This window comes from Paroedura picta, chromosome 15 (genome assembly GCF_049243985.1).
Source record: "Paroedura picta isolate Pp20150507F chromosome 15, Ppicta_v3.0, whole genome shotgun sequence".
In the NCBI taxonomy this organism is placed as follows: domain Eukaryota; kingdom Metazoa; phylum Chordata; class Lepidosauria; order Squamata; family Gekkonidae; genus Paroedura; species Paroedura picta.
This window is the reverse complement of record NC_135383.1, coordinates 20,846,760-20,865,571: the sequence shown is the minus strand read 5'-3', so window position 1 is coordinate 20,865,571 and position 18,812 is coordinate 20,846,760. Positions and strand designations below refer to the sequence as shown.

Here is an 18,812-nt window from a genome sequence, read left to right as displayed (position 1 = left end):
CCTCCCCACCCCAAGCCCCACCTGATGATGTTATCCTCTTGTCTGCCCTGTCACATTGCAGGAGGAAGATAAGGAGGGTCCTGCCAGACAGAAGTTGCAGAGCCAGCTCAGCATCAACAGTGAGGAAGAGTGCCTGCAGGAGTAGGTTTGAGGCAGCTGGCAGAGGCAAAGCATGATGCAGAAGAGCAGCAAACAAGGGAGTGGCTGTGTGGAACCAATGCCTCCGTTAGTTACTGACGTTGCAGCCTGATGTCCTTGTCCCTGATCCAGGACAGTGCTCTAGAAGTTCTGCTCTTGGATTTCCCTTTGGACTTGACATTCAAACTGTGGTCTGTTGCCCCGGAGGGACAGACCAGAACCAATGGGATGAAATTAATGCAAAAGAAATTCCGTCTCAACATCTGGAAGAAGTTCCTGACCGTTAGATCAGTTTCTCAGTGGAACAGGCTTCCTCGGGAGGTGGGGGGGTTCTCCATCTTTGGATATTTTTAAGCAGAGGCTGGATAGCCATCTGACAGAGAGGCTGATTCTGTGAAGGCTCAAGGGGGTGGCAGGTGACAGTGGATGAGTGATAGGGATGTGAGTGTCCTGCATAGTCCAGGGGGTTGGACTAGACCCAGGAGATCCCTTCCAACTCCGTTTCTATAACTTTTATCTGACTGGAATCTAGACTGATGGCCAGAAACTACCTCTGCCTGCCTGCTGCATGTTCGGAATCAGGACAGGCTGGCTCCCGCTTTCTGCCTGTTCCAGATTCCAGATGTCAGTGTGGGTGGCCTGCTCCCCATGGTGATGGAGGGAGATTCAGCTGTGCTGGGGCTCCTTCTAGACTACCTCCAGGCTCCCCCCAGCGGGAAATCAAAGGTGGGGTCTTGGGTGTGCTCAGCCTTCACCTTTGTGCTGTGAGATAGCTGCCTGCAGTTACCTCCACACACCATCATACAGCTGGTGTTGCCATCAAGGCCTCTGGGAAGATTAGTGATGGAGCTTTTTGTATGAAGAATTTGTGATTAGAGGAAATACCAAGTGAATCAACTCATGAGAATCCACCAGAACCACACAAACATTTGTAAGAAGTGCAAATGTAATTCCAAATGAAAGACGGTACTACCAATGGCAGGTAGTCCCCCCCTGAAAAAACATATATATATCAACATATATACACATTTCTACACCTGGATATGTAACAAATCTACTGTGCTTCAAGTGGTTGAAAATGTTAAGCACAACAGGCAAGTTTCCACCCTACAGCAGGTAATGCTGGTCTGGCCCGGCCATCTCTCCAGCGACACTCTGAAGGACATAACATTTCTAAAGGATAGATTCAAATGGGTAGCCGTGTTGGTCTGGAGTAGTGGTCTGATTGTATAGCATTTCTAAAGAATTTTTTCAAAATCCAACTGGTAGTCTTAATGTGAAATTAACACCAATGGGGAAACAGCTTGAAAAAAAAGCTAGGCAGTCTGGAAATAAATCCTTATTCCCAAGTCTAGACAAAACACTGAGACCGATTCCATATGGGCTAATCCCCACTTGCACACAACATCAATGCCAGCCCAGCCCTGGCACGCTTTAAGCCCTCTGTTCCCTGCAGCAAGGAAATGCAGATATTTCTGTGTTCTCCAGTCTGCTGCAGAGGCCAACAGGCCCTATCCAGGCGCAGGCCCAGAAGAGACAGAAAATTCTGTTCTGCGGTGCTGCAGGGGTAAATGGGGCGTTTAAAATTTTTTAAATGAAAGTGGGATTGTGCTGTCGCGTAATCCCACCTTTGTGAAAATAAAGAAACCCCACCCCCACTGCAAAGTAAGGCAGAGCCATCCTACCTTAGCTGCCTCTGTGCAGAGGCAGAAATGTGGGGCGGACTTGGTCCATCGGGGGAAATCTTCCCCCATGGACTAATTGCCCCTTGCAAGGAACCAGTGGCAGACTGATGCAGCTGCTGCTGAGAGAAATCAGTCTGTAAGCAGATTGTGTCATGAGACCAGGTAAAGTTGGCTGTCATCTTGCACAATCTTTCCAGTCATAGATGCTTCCACAGAAATACGCATAAATGCACACACTTGTGGTTTTTCTTGTGGGGCTGGACGATTTACATCTAGGGCCACATCCCTGATGTTACCGATCCCTGCAGAACGTAAATGCCAGCAGCATCAATAAAACAATATGGCTTGGCAAAATGTGCTTACATGCGATTCTCCACTTGGAAATTCTGTGGAAACATTGCAAGGCTGTCACTGAAGACCCATGGAAAGAAATTACAACTGCCAATAGTGTGCAAGACTCACATCTGCGCAAGAATGGTAACTACCAACTTGACTATTGGGCTTAGGATATATGAAATACTTCATAATGGTCCCTTTATTATCAAATATCCTTCTAGGGTCTGCTTCCCTTCTCTTTAATCGTTTACTATAAATCTGTGTTTTTAAAAGAAGTTGTTTCTCTTCAGTCCATGGGACTATCAACATTATGCCTAACCTTCTGGCAGGGAAGCAAAAAAAGCAGGCTTTTCTGTTGGTATTTTTGACTGCTGGGTATGGTCGTTCAAATACCAGCTTCTCATCATGTGTACCACAATATTTTGCATGGACATTCCCAGGATGGGTTTTATGGCTCTTCCTCAATATAAGCATCTCAAACGGTGCGCCAGGAGAGGGGACAGAACAACCTGCACACTTAGCTCGCCTAACAGTTGCCAAAGATGAGAAATATTTTTAACAGTATTACGTAAAATGGTACGGATAAACATGTTCTAAAAATCGGATCAACAACAAAAAAAACCCAACCCCTTTCAGAATGTCATCTATTTGGTTAAAAACCCTGGTACAAAATCTGGAGCAGACATCTGATGAGAAGGGTCTCCCATGCATCAAGGATAGGGGAACATGACATGTGTCTAAATCTGGGGACTGGGCCAACTGGTGACCACAACCCAGCTGCATCCCTGGCTCACATCTCAGAGGTGCTCCGTAGCCACAGCCGAGCCCTCATCGCCAGCTGCAAGGGAAAGGAAGAGCCAAAATGAACCCCACGTCCTCATCTCACCAACCTGAAGTTCCAAGCATCACAGGGCTGAGAGAATGTCAGACTCCTGGCCCTGGTTCCTTGGCACCCTTCCTGGAATGGCTGACTTCTGCCTCCCGCAGTTTTCCCCCTCCAAGAACGAATGCATGAACGGCATTCCTTCCCTTCCCTGCCAGCCTGCTCCACTCTCAGCCTTTATTTCCACTGAGTTCTGACTGTTACTTTCGAGGCTGGTGTCTGGCGCCTTTAAGAGACATGTCCGCAGCCAATCCGAACAGATGGATGGAAAAGGCGCCGCAGTTCCAATCCCACTCCTAGTTGCACGCAGATCCACTTCAACCAAAAAGAAGTAATCTCAGGACTTGGTGATTCTGCTGTGCTTAAACTCCGCCCACACTCATGTTAATCATGTCAACAAAGGTGCTCTCGACGCGGTGACAGAGCTGGACGTTGGGGTCCGTGCTGCCGCTGTTCCCGGCTCCCGTTTTACAAGCTGGTTCCTTCAGAAGTCTTGCACACTCACTCGGCTTCTCCTTCAGCTGCTGGAGGCCTAGAGAGGACAGTGCAAGACCAACCAGTGAGCAAACGGTAAATGGTGCAGATATGTTTAAGGAATCAATCAGGAAGCAAGGGAGGATAATAAAGGAGAAGGGCATAAGGATAAACCCATGTTCTCAAACAGAAAGCTTGATTTTACGTCCTATATAGTTATTCCAATTATCTTTTTGAAGTGGGGGGGGGGGTTGGCCCAAGCTGGCTAATAAACTGAGCTACTTTGCACAGTTCTCTCATAATTCTGAACTGTGTGTTCTACATCTACCAATCAAGGGGAGCATCAAGGAACCAAAACCATAATTTCCATCACTGTGATCCTGCCTTCTACAAGAGAACTCACTGACACTCAGGAGGGGGAGCAATAGAAGCCCCGGTTCCCTAGCTTGTAGCTGAGTCCATTAAGGCAGAAGGGGGAAAGACCCCCTCCAGAGCTCCTGCGGACCCCCAGGGGCCCACGGACACCTGGGTGGGAATGCCTGCTCTAGAGATTCCAGGAAAAAACAGTTTGGGGGTAAAAAGTGAAAGACTGGAGACAGACTCACTGTGAAAAATGCATATCTGTTGCTGTGAGTAGGTTTCAGCCATGTAATTTTTAGCATTCGTTTAGCATGTTGTGTTAATACTTACACTTCAATTTATTTATTATTGTATTTATATACCACCCTCCCCGAAGGCTCAGGGCAGTTTACATGAAGCAAGAATGATACAGGTAACTCCATTTGTAATAATAACATAGTGATAACAATAATATTAACGTAATAATAACAATAACAACATTCTAGAATGGTGGAATACTGCAAAGAGCATTGAATTGAATTCATACTGAGTCCCAGTAGGTTGGCGAATTTGTAGTGGTTGTCGTAGGCTTGGAAGTGATGGTTCAGGTCGACACCAGCCAAATGCCTGGCGGAGGAGCTCCCTTTTGCAGGCCCCGCAGAACTGTTTTAGCTCCACTAGGGCCCTGATCTCCTCTGGGAGCTCATTCCACCAGGTGGGGACCAGGATGGAGAAAGCTCTGGCCTTGGTTGAGGTCAAGCAGGTTTCCTTGGGGCTTCAATTTTGGGAGCCTCCAGATTTCTACTGCATAGCCTACTGCAGGGGTGGCCGAACTGTGGCTCTCCCAGATGTCCGTGAACTACAATTCCCATGAGCCCCTCTCAGTTTGACTGCCCTGGTCTTCTGGAGGTTCCACCCTGTTGTCTGAGAAACTGATTCGCCCCCAAGCTTCACCCCAGTTCGACAAGCGTGTTATAAAAATCACAACAACTTACGGGTAATGATTGCGTCAAAGTCCCTTGTTGCTGTGGCGACATCCGAGGCGCAGACCTGCCCGATCTGGATGAGCAAAGAGACGACATCCTCGTAGAGCGGAGGGAAGGCTTGGCAGAAGGACACCAAGCAGGGCAAGGTGGGCATGAAGAAGGTGAACCGCTTTGCCTGGGTTAAAACTGGTGAGACAACAGAAACTGGTTTTCACCAGGGACGGTGAGCCCTGCCCTTGCGTGAGTGGCCAGACGTTGCATTTGGCACTCCTTAAGAGCCAGGGGCTACATGTGGTGGATCAACCAATATACCCAACTCCTACCTCACCCCTTGCTAGATCAAATGGAGCCTCCCTTGTGTGAAAGAGCGCACCCAAGACAGAAGCCACAACAATGAACTATGGGGTCTCTCCTCACCCCTTGTCAAAAATCTATACTCCCCATCTCAATGGAACCAGTTTGCATTACTCAGCACCAAGGCACAGAGCTGCTGTCTCAGCCAGCCATGGGCCCTCCTGGCCAGCACGGGCTACTCAGTCTGATTCCGTAGGAGGCAGCTTCACCTATTCATGTAAATCGCAAGGGGATGCGCTTGACCCTCAAAATCGTAAAATGCAATGTATTCTATTGCTGCATAAACAGTATTATAAATTGCTCTTCAGAGCCCATCAGCAAACAGAGAGCAAGACAAAGAGAGGTCTCTGCCCCAAAGGAGGTTACAATTTAAACACAAGAAGGGGGAAGGGGACAAACAGCACACCAAGAGATCAATGTGAGCAGATGCAGTGTCTAATTTCTAGGCACACTTAACACGAGGGGGCATTTTTCTTTTCAGATTCAACCACAATCGCTGCGAGGAGCCTCCCCTCTGCCCTGCCCGGCCCAAATGCGGACGTTGCTTGGTTCTGATGTTTACCTGTCAGCAGCGTCCCCATGACACTGATTGCCAGGCGGGCCACGCTGAGGGATTTTGGCAGAGCGTACTGGATGCACAAATAAGAAAGCAACTGGATGGCAAAAACCTGCAGAGAGAGGAGGGAAAGGGAAGCATCTCTTTAGAAGGAGGAGAGGAGAGAGGGAAATGCACAGTCACATTTGAAGATCACCAAGAGTTCTGCAGAGAGATTCAGGTGGGTTGCTGTGTTGGTCTGAAGCGGCAGGAAACAGTCTGAGTCCCGTGGCACTTTGAAGATGGGAGAAAATTTTATTCACCATGCAAGAGTGCACACCAAAGCTTATGCCTTCAATAAAATTTTGTGAGTCTTAAAAGTGCCACTGGACTTGAATTGTTTTTACTAAGAACTGTGCCGACATCAAGATCTTTTAAAAAATGGTTTGGGGCTTATTTTGGTGAACTTTATTTAAGAAATCAGAGACAGAGAAGACCTTCCCATTTATTTAGGGCTAAAGGCTAAATATTTCTCTTATGAAATGAAGATGTATAATGAAATATAATTCCTTTCAGATCACCGAGTGCATCCAATTGGTGTTTTGTGTGTATGATGTGCTGTCAAGTCATTTCTAACTTATGGGGACTCTGTGGATGACTGACCCCCAAAATGTCCTTGCTCAGGACCCCACTCTGAGCCAGCCGCTTTGAGCACAGGCTCTCTGGGAGACGAGTGAGACTCTGCGTAAAGAGAAGTGTGTTTTCCTTGGTTGCTTCATAGGAAACTCATCCACAAGAGATTGCATTCTTCTAATGAAGGAAATCTCAAAGCCAGATATAATCGTGCCATGGAAGCTGCCTGGGCAACCTCAGGCCAATCACGCTCCCTCAGCCTAGCCTCCCTTGCAGGGTTGTTGTCAGAATAATAGAGAGGAGAGGAAAAGGATGTCGGTCGCTTTGTGTCCGCATTAGGGAGAAAAGAGGGGATGTAAAAGAATTCAATTAAAAATATATATAATGCTGGAATCCTGTCAGTTGTTCATAGGATCATAGAATAATAGAGTTGGAAGGGACCTCAAGGGCCATCTAGTCCAACCCCCCCTGCACTATGTTCTCTGTTGTATTTACTGTTGTGATGGAACTGTATGGATGAGGAAGCAGAAGAGTTTTCAACTCTCAACTTTTTCTTTTTTTTGGCCCTGTCCCTTTTAGGACCTCTTCTCAGGTCCCAAGGCTCTCTGCAGTAGGCTGGCTGCTTGTGCAATGAGCAAGGCTAAAAAAGGCCTACAGTAAGAGTGAACTAACAAGAAGAAGAAGAAGAGTTGGTTCTTATATGCCGCTTTTCCCTACCCGAAGGAGGCTCAAAGCGGCTTACAGTTGCCTTCCCTTCCCTCTCCCCACAACAGACACCCTGTGAGGTGGGTGAGGCTGAGAGAGCCCTGATATCATTGCCTGGTCAGGACAGTTTTATCAGGGCTGTGGTGAGCCCAAGGTCACCCAGCTGGTTGCATGTGGGGGAGCGCAGAATCGAACCTGGCTTGCTAGATGAGAAGTCCGCACTCCTAACCACTACACCAAAGTCCGCACTCCTAACATAATAAACAATACTACATGTATCATGCCTTATATAAATGCGGGACTGTAGGGATGGTATAAGTTCTCTCCAGAATTGATTGTATAGCCTACATTGGAGTAATACATGTTCAGAGGTCTCAATGCTCCCATCCTGGCAGATGCATAAACAATCACAGATGGATATTTTTTTGAATAAGCCTTCCCTAAAAGCGGACCGGAACATGTTATATCGTAGGAGAGTAAATGATCTCCTATGATCTGGGAAAACAAGATCAGATAAATAAGGTAATGGCCTCAAATTATTAAGTAGAGGCATTGGAAAAAGTGGATTTTTTACTTGATTGAAATCCTGTTGGTGATGGATATCTAGGATTCTTTGTTTTATCGTTTCCTTTGCTCGGTTGAAACCCAGAGACAGTATTAACTGTTTGGATAGACCATGTGAGCAAAGTTTTTTCTCAAGAGTGGATATCCACAGCACAACCAGTGATTCAGACATCATTAGGTAAAGCAAACCCTTTGTGGGAAAAAGCAATTTTAACCAGTACATGGACGTACATATCCATATTCTGGTCTGGACAGAATACATTCCTGTTTCCACCCGGATTGCAGCGTTGATTTCTAGAACATCTGACCAAGAGAAGTACGTGCATTCATTTTGTTCTTGCATTAATTCAAGCACACACACAGGAACAGATGACATGATTTCTTTTTCTTTCCCTTGACGAAGGTCAGACTTTCTAGCAATTAATGATGTCATATGTGACAAAAAGGGTATTTCATCGGTTCAGTTACCAGGGCCCCGCCTAAAACCCTTGGGGCTCCCCTTCTCTTCAAATGTGCAAGGACCCCCCCCCACCAGGCCATGTGCCCCCCACTGAGAATGGCTGGTTTACATCAGCATACATATAAAGATGCTTGTTCTATCCACCTATTGCAGCTTGTACGTTTTGTCCTTGAGACTTTTCCCTGGATGCATGTAATTATATTTTGAATTTTTATTAACATGCACAGTGCAGTGTTGATGAGCATTTTGTGATTTGTGTTATTATACAGTACGTTTGTCCTTGCTCTTCTGTGCCAACTCACCACAGGCCCACCTCCATTTACAGCTGTAACTACTGCTGACACTTTGCTTTTCACACACACACCCATGGCCCATATATGTGTACATGGTACATGCGTTTCATACGCCTGGTCTCAGGCATTTTGTCTCTTCCACCAGCCGTTAGTCTGAGGCCGGGTGGTGGTCCCGGGGGTTTAAGATTGGGTTCCCCCCTCCCCTAAGGGTACTGGGCCAGTATTAGACTGGCCTCGAACCATGAGGAGATCTACCCCTGGTGATATCAACCTTGATCATTACATCTGCCTGCTTTTGGACCAGCCAGTGGTCTTGCTGTGAGGGATGAATTTTTAACTAAATTAATTTATACCACCATCAGTTGTATAGCTGAGTTTTTAGGATTCTGTTATAATGGAGGATTGTTTAAATGGTTATTATTGTACTGTATATGTATTTGTGGAGCCTCTTGTGGCGCAGAGTGGTAAGGCAGCAGACATGCAGTCTGAAAGCTATGCCCATGAGGCTGGGAGTTCGATCCCAGCAGCCGGCTCAAGGTCGACTCAGCCTTCCATCCTTCCGAGGACGGTAAAATGAGTACCCAGCTTGCTGGGGGGTAAACGGTCATGACTGGGGAAGGCACTGGCAAACCACCCCGTATTGAGTCTGCCATGAAAACGCTATAGGGCGTCACCCCAAGGGTCAGACATGACTCGGTGCTTGCACAGGGGATACCGTTACCTTTTTACTATATGTATTTGTATTGGATGTGTATTTATAAGATTGTAAACCATCACGAGCCAGGTAACTGAGAGCTTCACTGAAAAGGAACTACACCGTTGATTTCTGGATGTTACAGATAAGAGAAAAACGAAATCAGCAGGCCAAAATGATAAGTCTCACAGCCACTCTTGTTTGGTGCATAAATCATGTAATTTCTGGGCAATCAGAACGGGCTCCTAGGTATATTTCCCCCCAGTTTTCAAGTACTTCTTCAATGATTGCCACTGCAGAGTCTGTAATCCATTTAACAGTAATATATCAGACGTATATCTCGGCTTTAAGCTCGATCTTGAGGCAATTTTACTCCTGCAGTGACAATCATTGAAGAAGTATTTGAAAATGGGGAAAAATACACCTAGGAGCCCGTTCTGATTGCTCAGAAATTACATGATTTATGCACCAGAGTGGCTGTGAGACTTACCATTTAGGTCAGGGGTAGTCAACCTGTGGTCCTCCAGATGTCCATGGACTACAATTCCCATGAGCCCCTGCCAGCATACGCTGGCAGGGGCTCATGGGAATTGTAGTCCATGGACATCTGGAGGACCACAGGTTGACTACCCCTGATTTAGGTAACTGAGAGCAGCAGTTAAATAAATCCAAACATAAATAATAAACATAATAAATAAAAGCTTCTGCCACCAGACACCCCTGAGTCTTCAGAAGATGCACCAGGCACTTTTGTTTTAAGAAGGTACAGCTCAGTTCCCCCTTTTTTCCCCATAGTGATGAGGAACCTTGCTAGTAAATCCTAGTAGCCATTCACAGACCAGATCACCCGTGGCCAGATCACAACGTTCCAAGCAACCGTTTATCCACACACAAACACAAGAAGTAGAAGAAGAGTTGGTTCTTATCTGCCACTTTTCCCTACCCAAAGGAGGCTCAAAGCGGCTTACAGTCGCCTTCCCCTTCCTCTCCCCACAACAGACACCCTGTGAGGTGGGTGAGGCTGAGAGAGCCTTGATATTCCTGCTCAGTCAGAACAGTTTTATCAGTGCCGTGGCAAGCCCAAGGTCACCCAGCTGGTTGCATGTGGGGGAGCGCAGAATCGAACCTGGCATGCCAGATGAGAAGTCCGCACTCCGAAGACTACACCAAACTGGCTCTCCAATACCTTTATTGGCATAAAGCAGATTAGCAAAATGAACAGAGATACTGTTTATCCAGGGATACCGCTTTCCAGGTTGACCCGACCGCTCCCCACCCCATGACTAAAAGAAGAGGTAGGCGTTTGTGAAGGCGATACCTGTTTCTCCAGTTCGGGTTGAGCAATCAGTTCAGGTATGAAGTCCAGGCAGATGTGCATAGATGGGATGCCGGCCACTGTCAGTGCAAGCAGTTCACATGGATAACCCTGTCTCAAACAAGGGAGGGGGGAGAGAGAGAGAAACATATACATGGCTAGATTGTTTTTAATTGAATCAAGGAGCCAGAATGACTTCCCTGCCCCTGCGTCCTCCGGCTTTCTTAAAGCACCGCTCAGCACTTCTCAAAACCTCCACAAGTGCCGAGTACAGACAGCTCAGGTATTTCTTCCTCCATCAAGCAATCACCTGGCAGAGCTCCCTCCCACGGACGGCTGTGCTGGCCACTGGCTTAGGCAACTTTAAGAAGGGTGTTGACCATGGCACACGCCAAGGGGTTTTAGAAAGTGAGTGGGGCCAATTTAGAAGAAGCAGAGGAAGAGTTGGTTCTTATATGCCGCTTTTCTCTACCTGAAGGGCCCATTATGCACGGAGTGGAAGGTCCGCATTCGGGGTGGAATGGCGGCAGCTAAAATCACCAATTATGCACGCTGCAGATGGCAACCAGGCACAGAGTCAACGTATGCCACCGAAAAAGCCACGTTAGCGAGATGCGGAAGAAAGTGGAGCTTCCCGGGACCAGGGTGCAACCAGAAGCGGCTCCGGAGTAGCCGCGTGCATAATCGGATACTCTGGGTTCTGCCGCCGTTGCATTCCATCCAGTGTGTAAGCGGTTTGTTTCACTTCTTCCTCCTCCGCATTCTCCATGCCGCCGTTTCAGCAGCTGTGCATAATAGGCCTAGGAGGCTTCAAAGAGGCTTACATTTGCCTTCCCTTTCCTCTCCCCACAACAGACACCCTGTGAGGTGGGTGAGGCTGAGAGAGCCCTGATATCACTGCTCGGTCAGAACAGCCCAAGGTCGCCCAGCTGGCTGCATGTGGGGGAGTGCAGAATCGAACCCAGCATGCCAGATTATAAGTCTGCACTCCTAACCACTACACCAAACTAGCTCTTTAATTGTGCACTAATTCTCTTTAGATTAGGCCTCTTTCTAATATCTGTTGACAGCGTTTTATTATCTTAAATTTGCTTGGCCAATGCAGTTTTGCAGGGATGCTTGTAGTATCTATACTGTTATGTGCACTTTTGCATAGGAATCTGGGCTTGGGGAATTGCAGGGCTTGGTACAAGATTCAAGGTGGGGGGAGGGGTCGCATGGGAAGCATAAAGGAATGCTTGTAAGTTCATTTTTCATTTTTAGCAAGGAAAACTCTTGCTTCTGTTCACCATTACTCTTAATAAAAAAAACTTCCCGTCAACAGTGCTTATTGGGAACTCAACAGAGGCCTGACACTGATAAACCCAACTGCTTTAGACTGAGTTAGGGAGAGTCTATGATGCTTCCTTTCTAGGGTCCAAATCCAGTTCTGGCTAAAAAGGGAAGATAGCCATCCCACAGGCTCTACCACCTGGAGTAAACAGCGGTGGGCTGTCAAAACTCAAGAGGTCCCCGCCACCAACAGAGCAGGGAAATCCAGCACACACCTGGAAGTGAACCAGTTTGGCGATGTTGGGATCGGCAATGAACATCTGGTGCAAATGGCAGCAGATCAGGCACTGCACCTCGCGGAGGTTACACAGAAGGCTGCCCTCCTTCTCTTCCTCTTCCAACGGCTTCTTCCCCGGGCCAGAACCAGCAATGCTTTTCAGGAGACTGTATGAGCTGCTGCCCATGGCCTTCTCTTCCTCCATCGGCAGGCAGATCTCCAGCAGTATCTGGACTGCAGCACTGTCCTGGATGGTGTGACAGAGGAGAAAAAGCCAAGCAGAGAAGGAGCTGAAATCTCTCCCTTGTGTCTTGAAAGCTCAGAGGAAGCACTGCAAGGTACTGCTGTATGAAGCCAGAGTTTGAGCACCGAGCTGCTAATAAATAAATAAACAAATTCTGATCTGTACCCAGGCAAGCCCCAAGTGCTTGCAGTCTGAGGCAACATACAATGCAGACACAGCAAATTTGCACCTCTACTCTTTTTCCGCACTTCTGAATCACAGGAAAGTGGCAACTCAGGTCACGGCAGGCCACCTTCCACTTCCTTCTGATGCTGCCTGCAATTACTTCCAAGGGATCTTTCTACTGCATGACAGTTGGGGGTGGGAAGGCAGTTCTAGGCAAAAGAATAACATAAAGCAGCTACTAGGAGTAGGATCTGCCACAAGACAACAACAGGGCTCTTTCTACTTGGCAACTATCATCAGGATATTATGGGGGGCAGTGATTAGGAGATTGTGCAGCAAATCCTTTCACATCAGAGGTGGCCCTTCAGCTCTCATTCAATAGAGCTACAAAGAGGGCTAGCAAGAGCATGGTCCTTCTCCGTGACGGCCCCATCTCTTTGGTTCCCATCCCCACCCCCCACCCCCACAGAAATGCCACTGGTAGATTCTCTTGTGAGCGTTCACAGACAGGCCAGAATCAAATCTGGTGTAGGAAGCATTTGGGGGCTGCTGGTATAGAATGTGGCCTTATATATTGTGATTTGTCATCTTTTCACTACATTATAACTACACGTGTGTGCGTGTTTCATCACATGCTGTTAAATAAATAGTGTTAGGCTTTTTAAATTTATAAGCTGCCGCAGAATCTTTTGAGCCAGGCATTGCAGAAAATACATTTAACAAACCCACTGATGCTCAAATGAACTCTTTGAAAGCGTGCTGCAGATTTTCCTCCTTTCAAGATGAGGAACCCTGACCTCCCCCTGCTTGTGGAACAGAGCAACTAAAGTTCTGGGTCAAGAAAGGTCTACACCAGTGGTCCCCAACCCCCGATCCGGGAATCAGTTGGTACCGGGCCGCAGCTCCTCCTTGTCCTCCTCCCCGGCTGCTGCCTCAGGGGCTGCCCTTCCACTCTGCCACCAGCTCACCTTTAGTGCTTTCCAGCGGCCGCCATGGCAGGGGCTCCCCCTTGGCATGGCACTGCACAGCTGTTGCTTGCAGCGCCCCCTGCGGGCAGTGGGAAATCAGAGGTGCCGGTGGGAAAGCAAGCGGAGCAGGGGCTCAGGCGGCAGCGATGTCCCTCTACAAAAGACTACCCCCCGCAGGCCTCAGTAAAATTGTCAAGCGTTGACTGGTCCCCGGTGATAAAAAGGTTGGGTACCACCGGTCTACACAATCCGTTTTGCACGGCAAGCTGCTCTTAGACAACCAGTGATTCAAATGTGGAATTCACTGTCAGAGGGTGTAGTGATGGCCAGAAGAATTAATTTTTGCTATATATTCCCACTGTCATGTAGGGCAGGGGTAATCAACCTGTGGTCCTCCAGATGTCCATGGACTACAATTCCCATGAGTCGTTGCCAGCGTTTGCTGGCAGGGGATCATGGGAACTGTAGTCCAGGGACATCTGGAGGACCACAGGTTGACTACTCCTGATGTAGGGAGTTCATAGAAGCTCACGCCTTGAATAAATCTTTGTTGGTCTTAAAGGTGCTACTGGACTCTGATTTTATTGGGCCACAAGAATAGACAGCTTTGAAAGGGGAATGAATGGTTACAAGCCATGGTGACTGATGGAAACCTCCACGTTCAGAGGCAGGGAATTCTCTGAATCTCAGAGGCAACATCAGGGGAAGGCCTCGGCCTACGTGCTCTTCTGTCGGCCCTCCAGAGGAGCTGGCTATCCACTGTATGAGGCAGGATGCTGGACCAGATGGACCACTGGCCTAATCCAGCAGGGCTCCCTCTGATGTTCTCATGAAGGCCTCAGCCTATCCAGAAACAGAGGCCACCAGGAGACTTGGGAACTCCCCCCCACCAGCACTCTCAGTCCAATAGTAATGATTAAATTTCTATACCACCCGTCCCCATATGCTAAGGACAGTTCACAGTCAGAAAACTACATAGTACAGTAAAATGCAACACAATATTAAAATACAATAAAATATAGTACTAAAACACAGTTTAAAAAACCCATCTCCTTAACTCCCACTGCAGGATACTCCAGACTGCAGATGACATAATAAATAGGTGGGGGGGAGGGAATCAAGGGAGAGGGGTTGGGGAGGCCTGTAAAGCTTTGAACAGCCCTGGTCTCGACCATGGAGGAGTGCTGTTTTGCAGCCCCTTGCAAAACTCCGACAGCTCCGCCAGGGCCCAGATCTCAGCAGGCAACTCATTCCACCAGGTAGGTAAGGGTAAAGGTATCCCCTGTGCAAGCATCAAGTCATGTCTGACCCTTGGGGTGACGCCCTCTAGCATTTTCATGGCAAACTCAATACGGAGTGGTTTGCCAGTGCCTTCCCCAGTCATTACCGTTTCCCCCCCAGCAAGCTGGGTACTCATTTTACCGACCTCGGAAGGATGGAAGGCTGAGTCGACCTTGAGCCGGCTGCTGGGATTGAACTCCCAGCCTCATGGGCAGAGCTTTCAGACTGGATATCTGCTGCCTTACCACTCTGCGCCACAAGAGGCTCTTCTCATCAGTTAGGAGCCAGGGCCAAAAAACAATCTACCTCACAGGGTCGTGATCAGAATAAAAACAGGAGGGGGGGAGCGGGTATGTTGCTCTGAGTTCTACAGATGAAGGGTGGGGTTAAAATGGAAACTCAGGCTGCTAAAATTACCTGGGCAGCAAGCAAGGCATTTTTGAGTTCCTCTCGCGTAACTTCTGTGGCTTCCGGGCCCATCATGCTATTTTGGGACGGCCTGAGATCTTGCTCCGCTGTTTCTTTGAGATGGGCGCTCAGGTACGCCTTGGAGGCCAGAAGATAGCCGTTCAGCATGTGCAGGGTGATATCCATCAAGGGGGGGCACCTGGGGACATGTCAAAAGAGGCAGCAGGAGGGGATGGGTGAGGGAAGCATCATTTGGAAAAGCAAGAGGGACAAAAACCGAGAATGTTTTCAGGTGGCACTTATAACTAAACAGAACTTTGCATAACAGGCACTAAAATATCAAAAATTCTACACCACAAATTCAGGTTGCAGACTGTCAAAATCAAAGCAGCTTGCAGAATTCCTTCCCCTTAATGTGTTGTTTCTGATGATCACAGAGGGGGGGGGGCACACAAGCGTTACAGGTGGCCACAGGAAGTCTTCTTCAGTCCCCTCCACCCCTCCCAGTGCCTCTAAGTCTTCAGAAGGCATTTGTTTATACAGATGAAGCCCCCCTGTGCAGCCTTTGGGGGCTCCTGCACAAACAAGTCTCTTTAATAGCTCGGGTTATGAACATATGACCTTCCACTGAATCAGCCCCTCGGTCCCCTCGGTCAGTGGCTCTCCAGGCCTGAACCTTCCACAACCAGTACAGCCAGATCCTTATTGGAGATGCCAGGAACGAACCTCACACCTTCTGTGGGCCAAGCAGGTGCTCCACCCCTTCCCCCACCTCGGTTCACCCCATAAGCTCAAGTTCATCATGTAGCAGGGGCTGTTTTTGGGGAGTTTTTTGTGGGGAAGGGGGAGGATGGGTGATAAACTTGAGTTCATGTAACAGTCTGTCAGATCTGGGAACTCCAGTGAGTGTATTTATAGTTTACACTGACTATTTGCTGAGTTATGGGAAGGGTAGTCTACAGAAGGACCCACATTATCCTCCATTGACTGATAAAAGAAGGGACTGTATCGACGTTCCCCACGGAGACCTCAACAAACTGCCGTCATATACAGGATTTCTACACGACCGAGGGAGAAAGAGAGAGGGAAATGGGGGAGGGGGGAGAGAGTGAGAGGGAGGGAGGGAAAGAAGGATGAAGGGAGAGAGGAGGGCAGGAGAAGGAGAGGGAGGGAGGGAGGAGGAGAAAGAGGGAGGGGGTGGAGAGAGGAGGGAGGGAGAGAAAGGGAAAGAAGGACGGAGGGAGAAAGAGGAGGGAGGAAGAAGGAGGGAAAGGTAGCAGGAGAGGGATGGACGGACAGACCCTGAAGTGGTTCTTTACCTGTGGACTCTCTGATCGCATCTCAGTACAATCAGGGGGTCAATCATCAAGTCCTTCTGAGTATACTTCTGCCGCCGGACCGTCTTGCCCGAAGGCTGCAGGGCATTCACTGTCATCACCCACAGCCTAGGAGAGAGGAGGGACGTGAGGCCAACATTGTAGCCACGGAAGGTCCCTGGCTCTGTAGATTCACGGGCAGGACATTTGGGCAAGCGGATCTCGCGGGCAGGACATTTGGGCAAGCATTTGCTGGCAGGGGCTCGTGGGAACTGTAGTCCATGAGCATCTGGAGGACCACAGGTTGACTACCCCTGTGCTAGGGGATGTGCTAGGGATGCTAGGGAGGTGAACAAGTCCCTGCCTAGAGGCATTTGCAGCCCACAACAGCTGAGGGTGGAGGGTGAGAAGACACAGAGCAAAGGAAGCCACAGAGTGAAGTCAGGCAAGGAAATGCCAGCCGCTGAGCCTATTTTGTGCCGACTAAACAATGTCCGTGCTTGGGGCCGGCCCCCTTGAACGCGCAGGCAGAAAGGCGGGGCAGCAGTTTAGCCAGACAGCCCCCCACCTTCGCGGCATCACCGTGTTCAGGGTCATCCAGAGCCGGGCGACCGTCTGAAGGATCCGCCGAGGGATCCCGGAGTGGAGCAGGCGGTTCATGTTGGACGTCAGGGCCTCCGCGTAGGGGATCAGCTCTCCGGCCGAGAGGAGCGTCAGGTGCTCCAGCACCTGCAGCACTTGGGTGTGGTTGCTTTGCAGGGCCGCAAACGCTGCCGGAATTAAACAACGTTGGAGATGTTGTGCCCGCCAAGCACAAACTGATGCAAGTCCCTGCATACAAGTCTGCTGGAATGAGAGGCAGGAAGCCATAGGTTTTGCCCTCCCACCTGCCCTTCCGAGCATCACCTGTGCTCACAGCCACCTGCACTGCCCAGCATTGCTGAGGAAGGGGGTCGGGTTGTGCAGAGCATGTGCTTTTTGGGAAGCCAAAGCAGTGGCTTTCTTCAGCCACTCCCTGCCTGGCACCATCAAAAGGGACATGGGAAGACACACAAGCAGAGGAAGGCAGGTGGGAAGAGACCCATGGGGAGGTCTGGGGGTGGGCAGAGGAGGGGCCCCTAGACACAGGAATCAGCCCTGTCCCCTCCACCCATTCACACACACTGCTCGAGCACTCAGAGAAGTGTCATGGTGAGCAACAGAAGTTAGTCGGCTGGAAGGCAGTTCTAGGGAGTCCAAAGAATCGCTGGGCACCAGACCCAGGGGAAACTAGTCATACCAGACACTGTGATAACGGCAGGCATGCCTGGAGTAGAAGGGGGAAACAAGAGAGTAGGGCCTGGCCAAACCCTCGCAAGTGGGGCCTGGGAAAATGAGAGGGCTTTTGGGCAGAAACTACTTCATCAGCGGTAGGACTAACAGGACCTATCGGGAGGCTTTTTTCAGCTGCTGCCCCAAACTTCTGGGACTCCTTTCCTTAGGCAGCAAGACCAGACCTAAAGGCCTCCTGGGAGGACCGGACTGGACTGACCTGACCGAAGGGGTGGCGTTAACCACGTGCCACTTTCCCAGCTGTTGCCATTTTCACTCCTGGCTGTTAGATCACTGCCAGAGAGTGAGAATGTGGCTTACAAATCCCCGAAAATAAACACAACTGGTGCTGCCAGGGGAAGGGGCAGGTCTTCTCTTCCCTGGCCTCCCTTTTCTTTGGTGCTCTTATGCATGGATGTGGGCTGGGGTGGGGAGGGGGAGCCGAACCTTCTTGGAGCTGCTTGGGAGAGCGGTTTTTGGCCGTGTTGGTCAGGAGCATCCTGCGCAGCAAGGCGTCCGTGCCGGTGATGTGCTCCTCGCAGATCCAGTCGTCCACGATGCAGAGGTGGGGATAGTTGGTTGCCAGGAGACGCAACAAGGCCGAATGCAAGCCTCCAAAGAGAGAGCAGAGGCAGGTGTCACCAACGGCAACAAAGCCCCACCCATCTTTACAGAAATGTTTGCCCACCCCTTTTCACCCCTTTGGCCCCTTCCCACTCAACGACGTCAGCCATCCCCAAGTGCAGTTCTGCTTTTGGGTTTCCTTCACAGAGATGCAGCTCCCAGCTGATGCTACCTCCCAGTTCCTGTTGCAGTCCTTGAGCCTGCCGGATGAGGTACTTGATTGGGATCTGGTCCATTAACGCGGAGGAGTAAGACTTGGGCTTCCTCTGCATGGCAGCTGCACAAGAGACAATGGCCATCAGTTACCTGCCAGCCAATTCAGCACCACTCCCTCTCTTGCATTGCTTTAAAATACTTTTGGCCTTGCATCTCAGAGAGTGCCTCTGTCTCTCTCTAGCCACCTTGCCAGTTTCATAATCCCAGAAAGATTCAGGTGGGTAGCCGTGTTAGTCTGAAGCCACAGAACAAATCTTAAGACTGATAAACTTTAATTCCGGGTATAAGTTTTATAAGGTACCTGTAGAAGTGTGCCTGCACACGTAAGCTTATCCC

The 18,812-nt window shown here is 49.2% G+C and overlaps 1 protein-coding gene across 1 annotated transcript in view; it reads right to left on the bottom strand.

Annotated features, from left to right (window-relative positions):
- Positions 1-2,331: 2,331 nt before the first annotated feature.
- INTS2 (integrator complex subunit 2) overlaps positions 2,332-18,812 on the bottom strand; it is a 31,915-nt gene continuing 15,434 nt past the window's right edge. Inside the window, exons 16-25 of the mRNA XM_077312716.1 lie at positions 18,433-18,537; positions 18,084-18,248; positions 16,894-17,095; positions 16,329-16,454; positions 15,019-15,208; positions 11,942-12,190; positions 10,398-10,505; positions 5,758-5,863; positions 4,851-5,027; positions 2,332-3,574 (exon numbers count right to left, since the gene is read on the bottom strand). Of these exons, the coding sequence (XP_077168831.1) occupies positions 3,405-3,574; positions 4,851-5,027; positions 5,758-5,863; positions 10,398-10,505; positions 11,942-12,190; positions 15,019-15,208; positions 16,329-16,454; positions 16,894-17,095; positions 18,084-18,248; positions 18,433-18,537 (1,598 nt within the window). The 3' untranslated portion in view covers positions 2,332-3,404. The remainder of the gene's footprint in view (positions 3,575-4,850; positions 5,028-5,757; positions 5,864-10,397; positions 10,506-11,941; positions 12,191-15,018; positions 15,209-16,328; positions 16,455-16,893; positions 17,096-18,083; positions 18,249-18,432; positions 18,538-18,812) is intronic.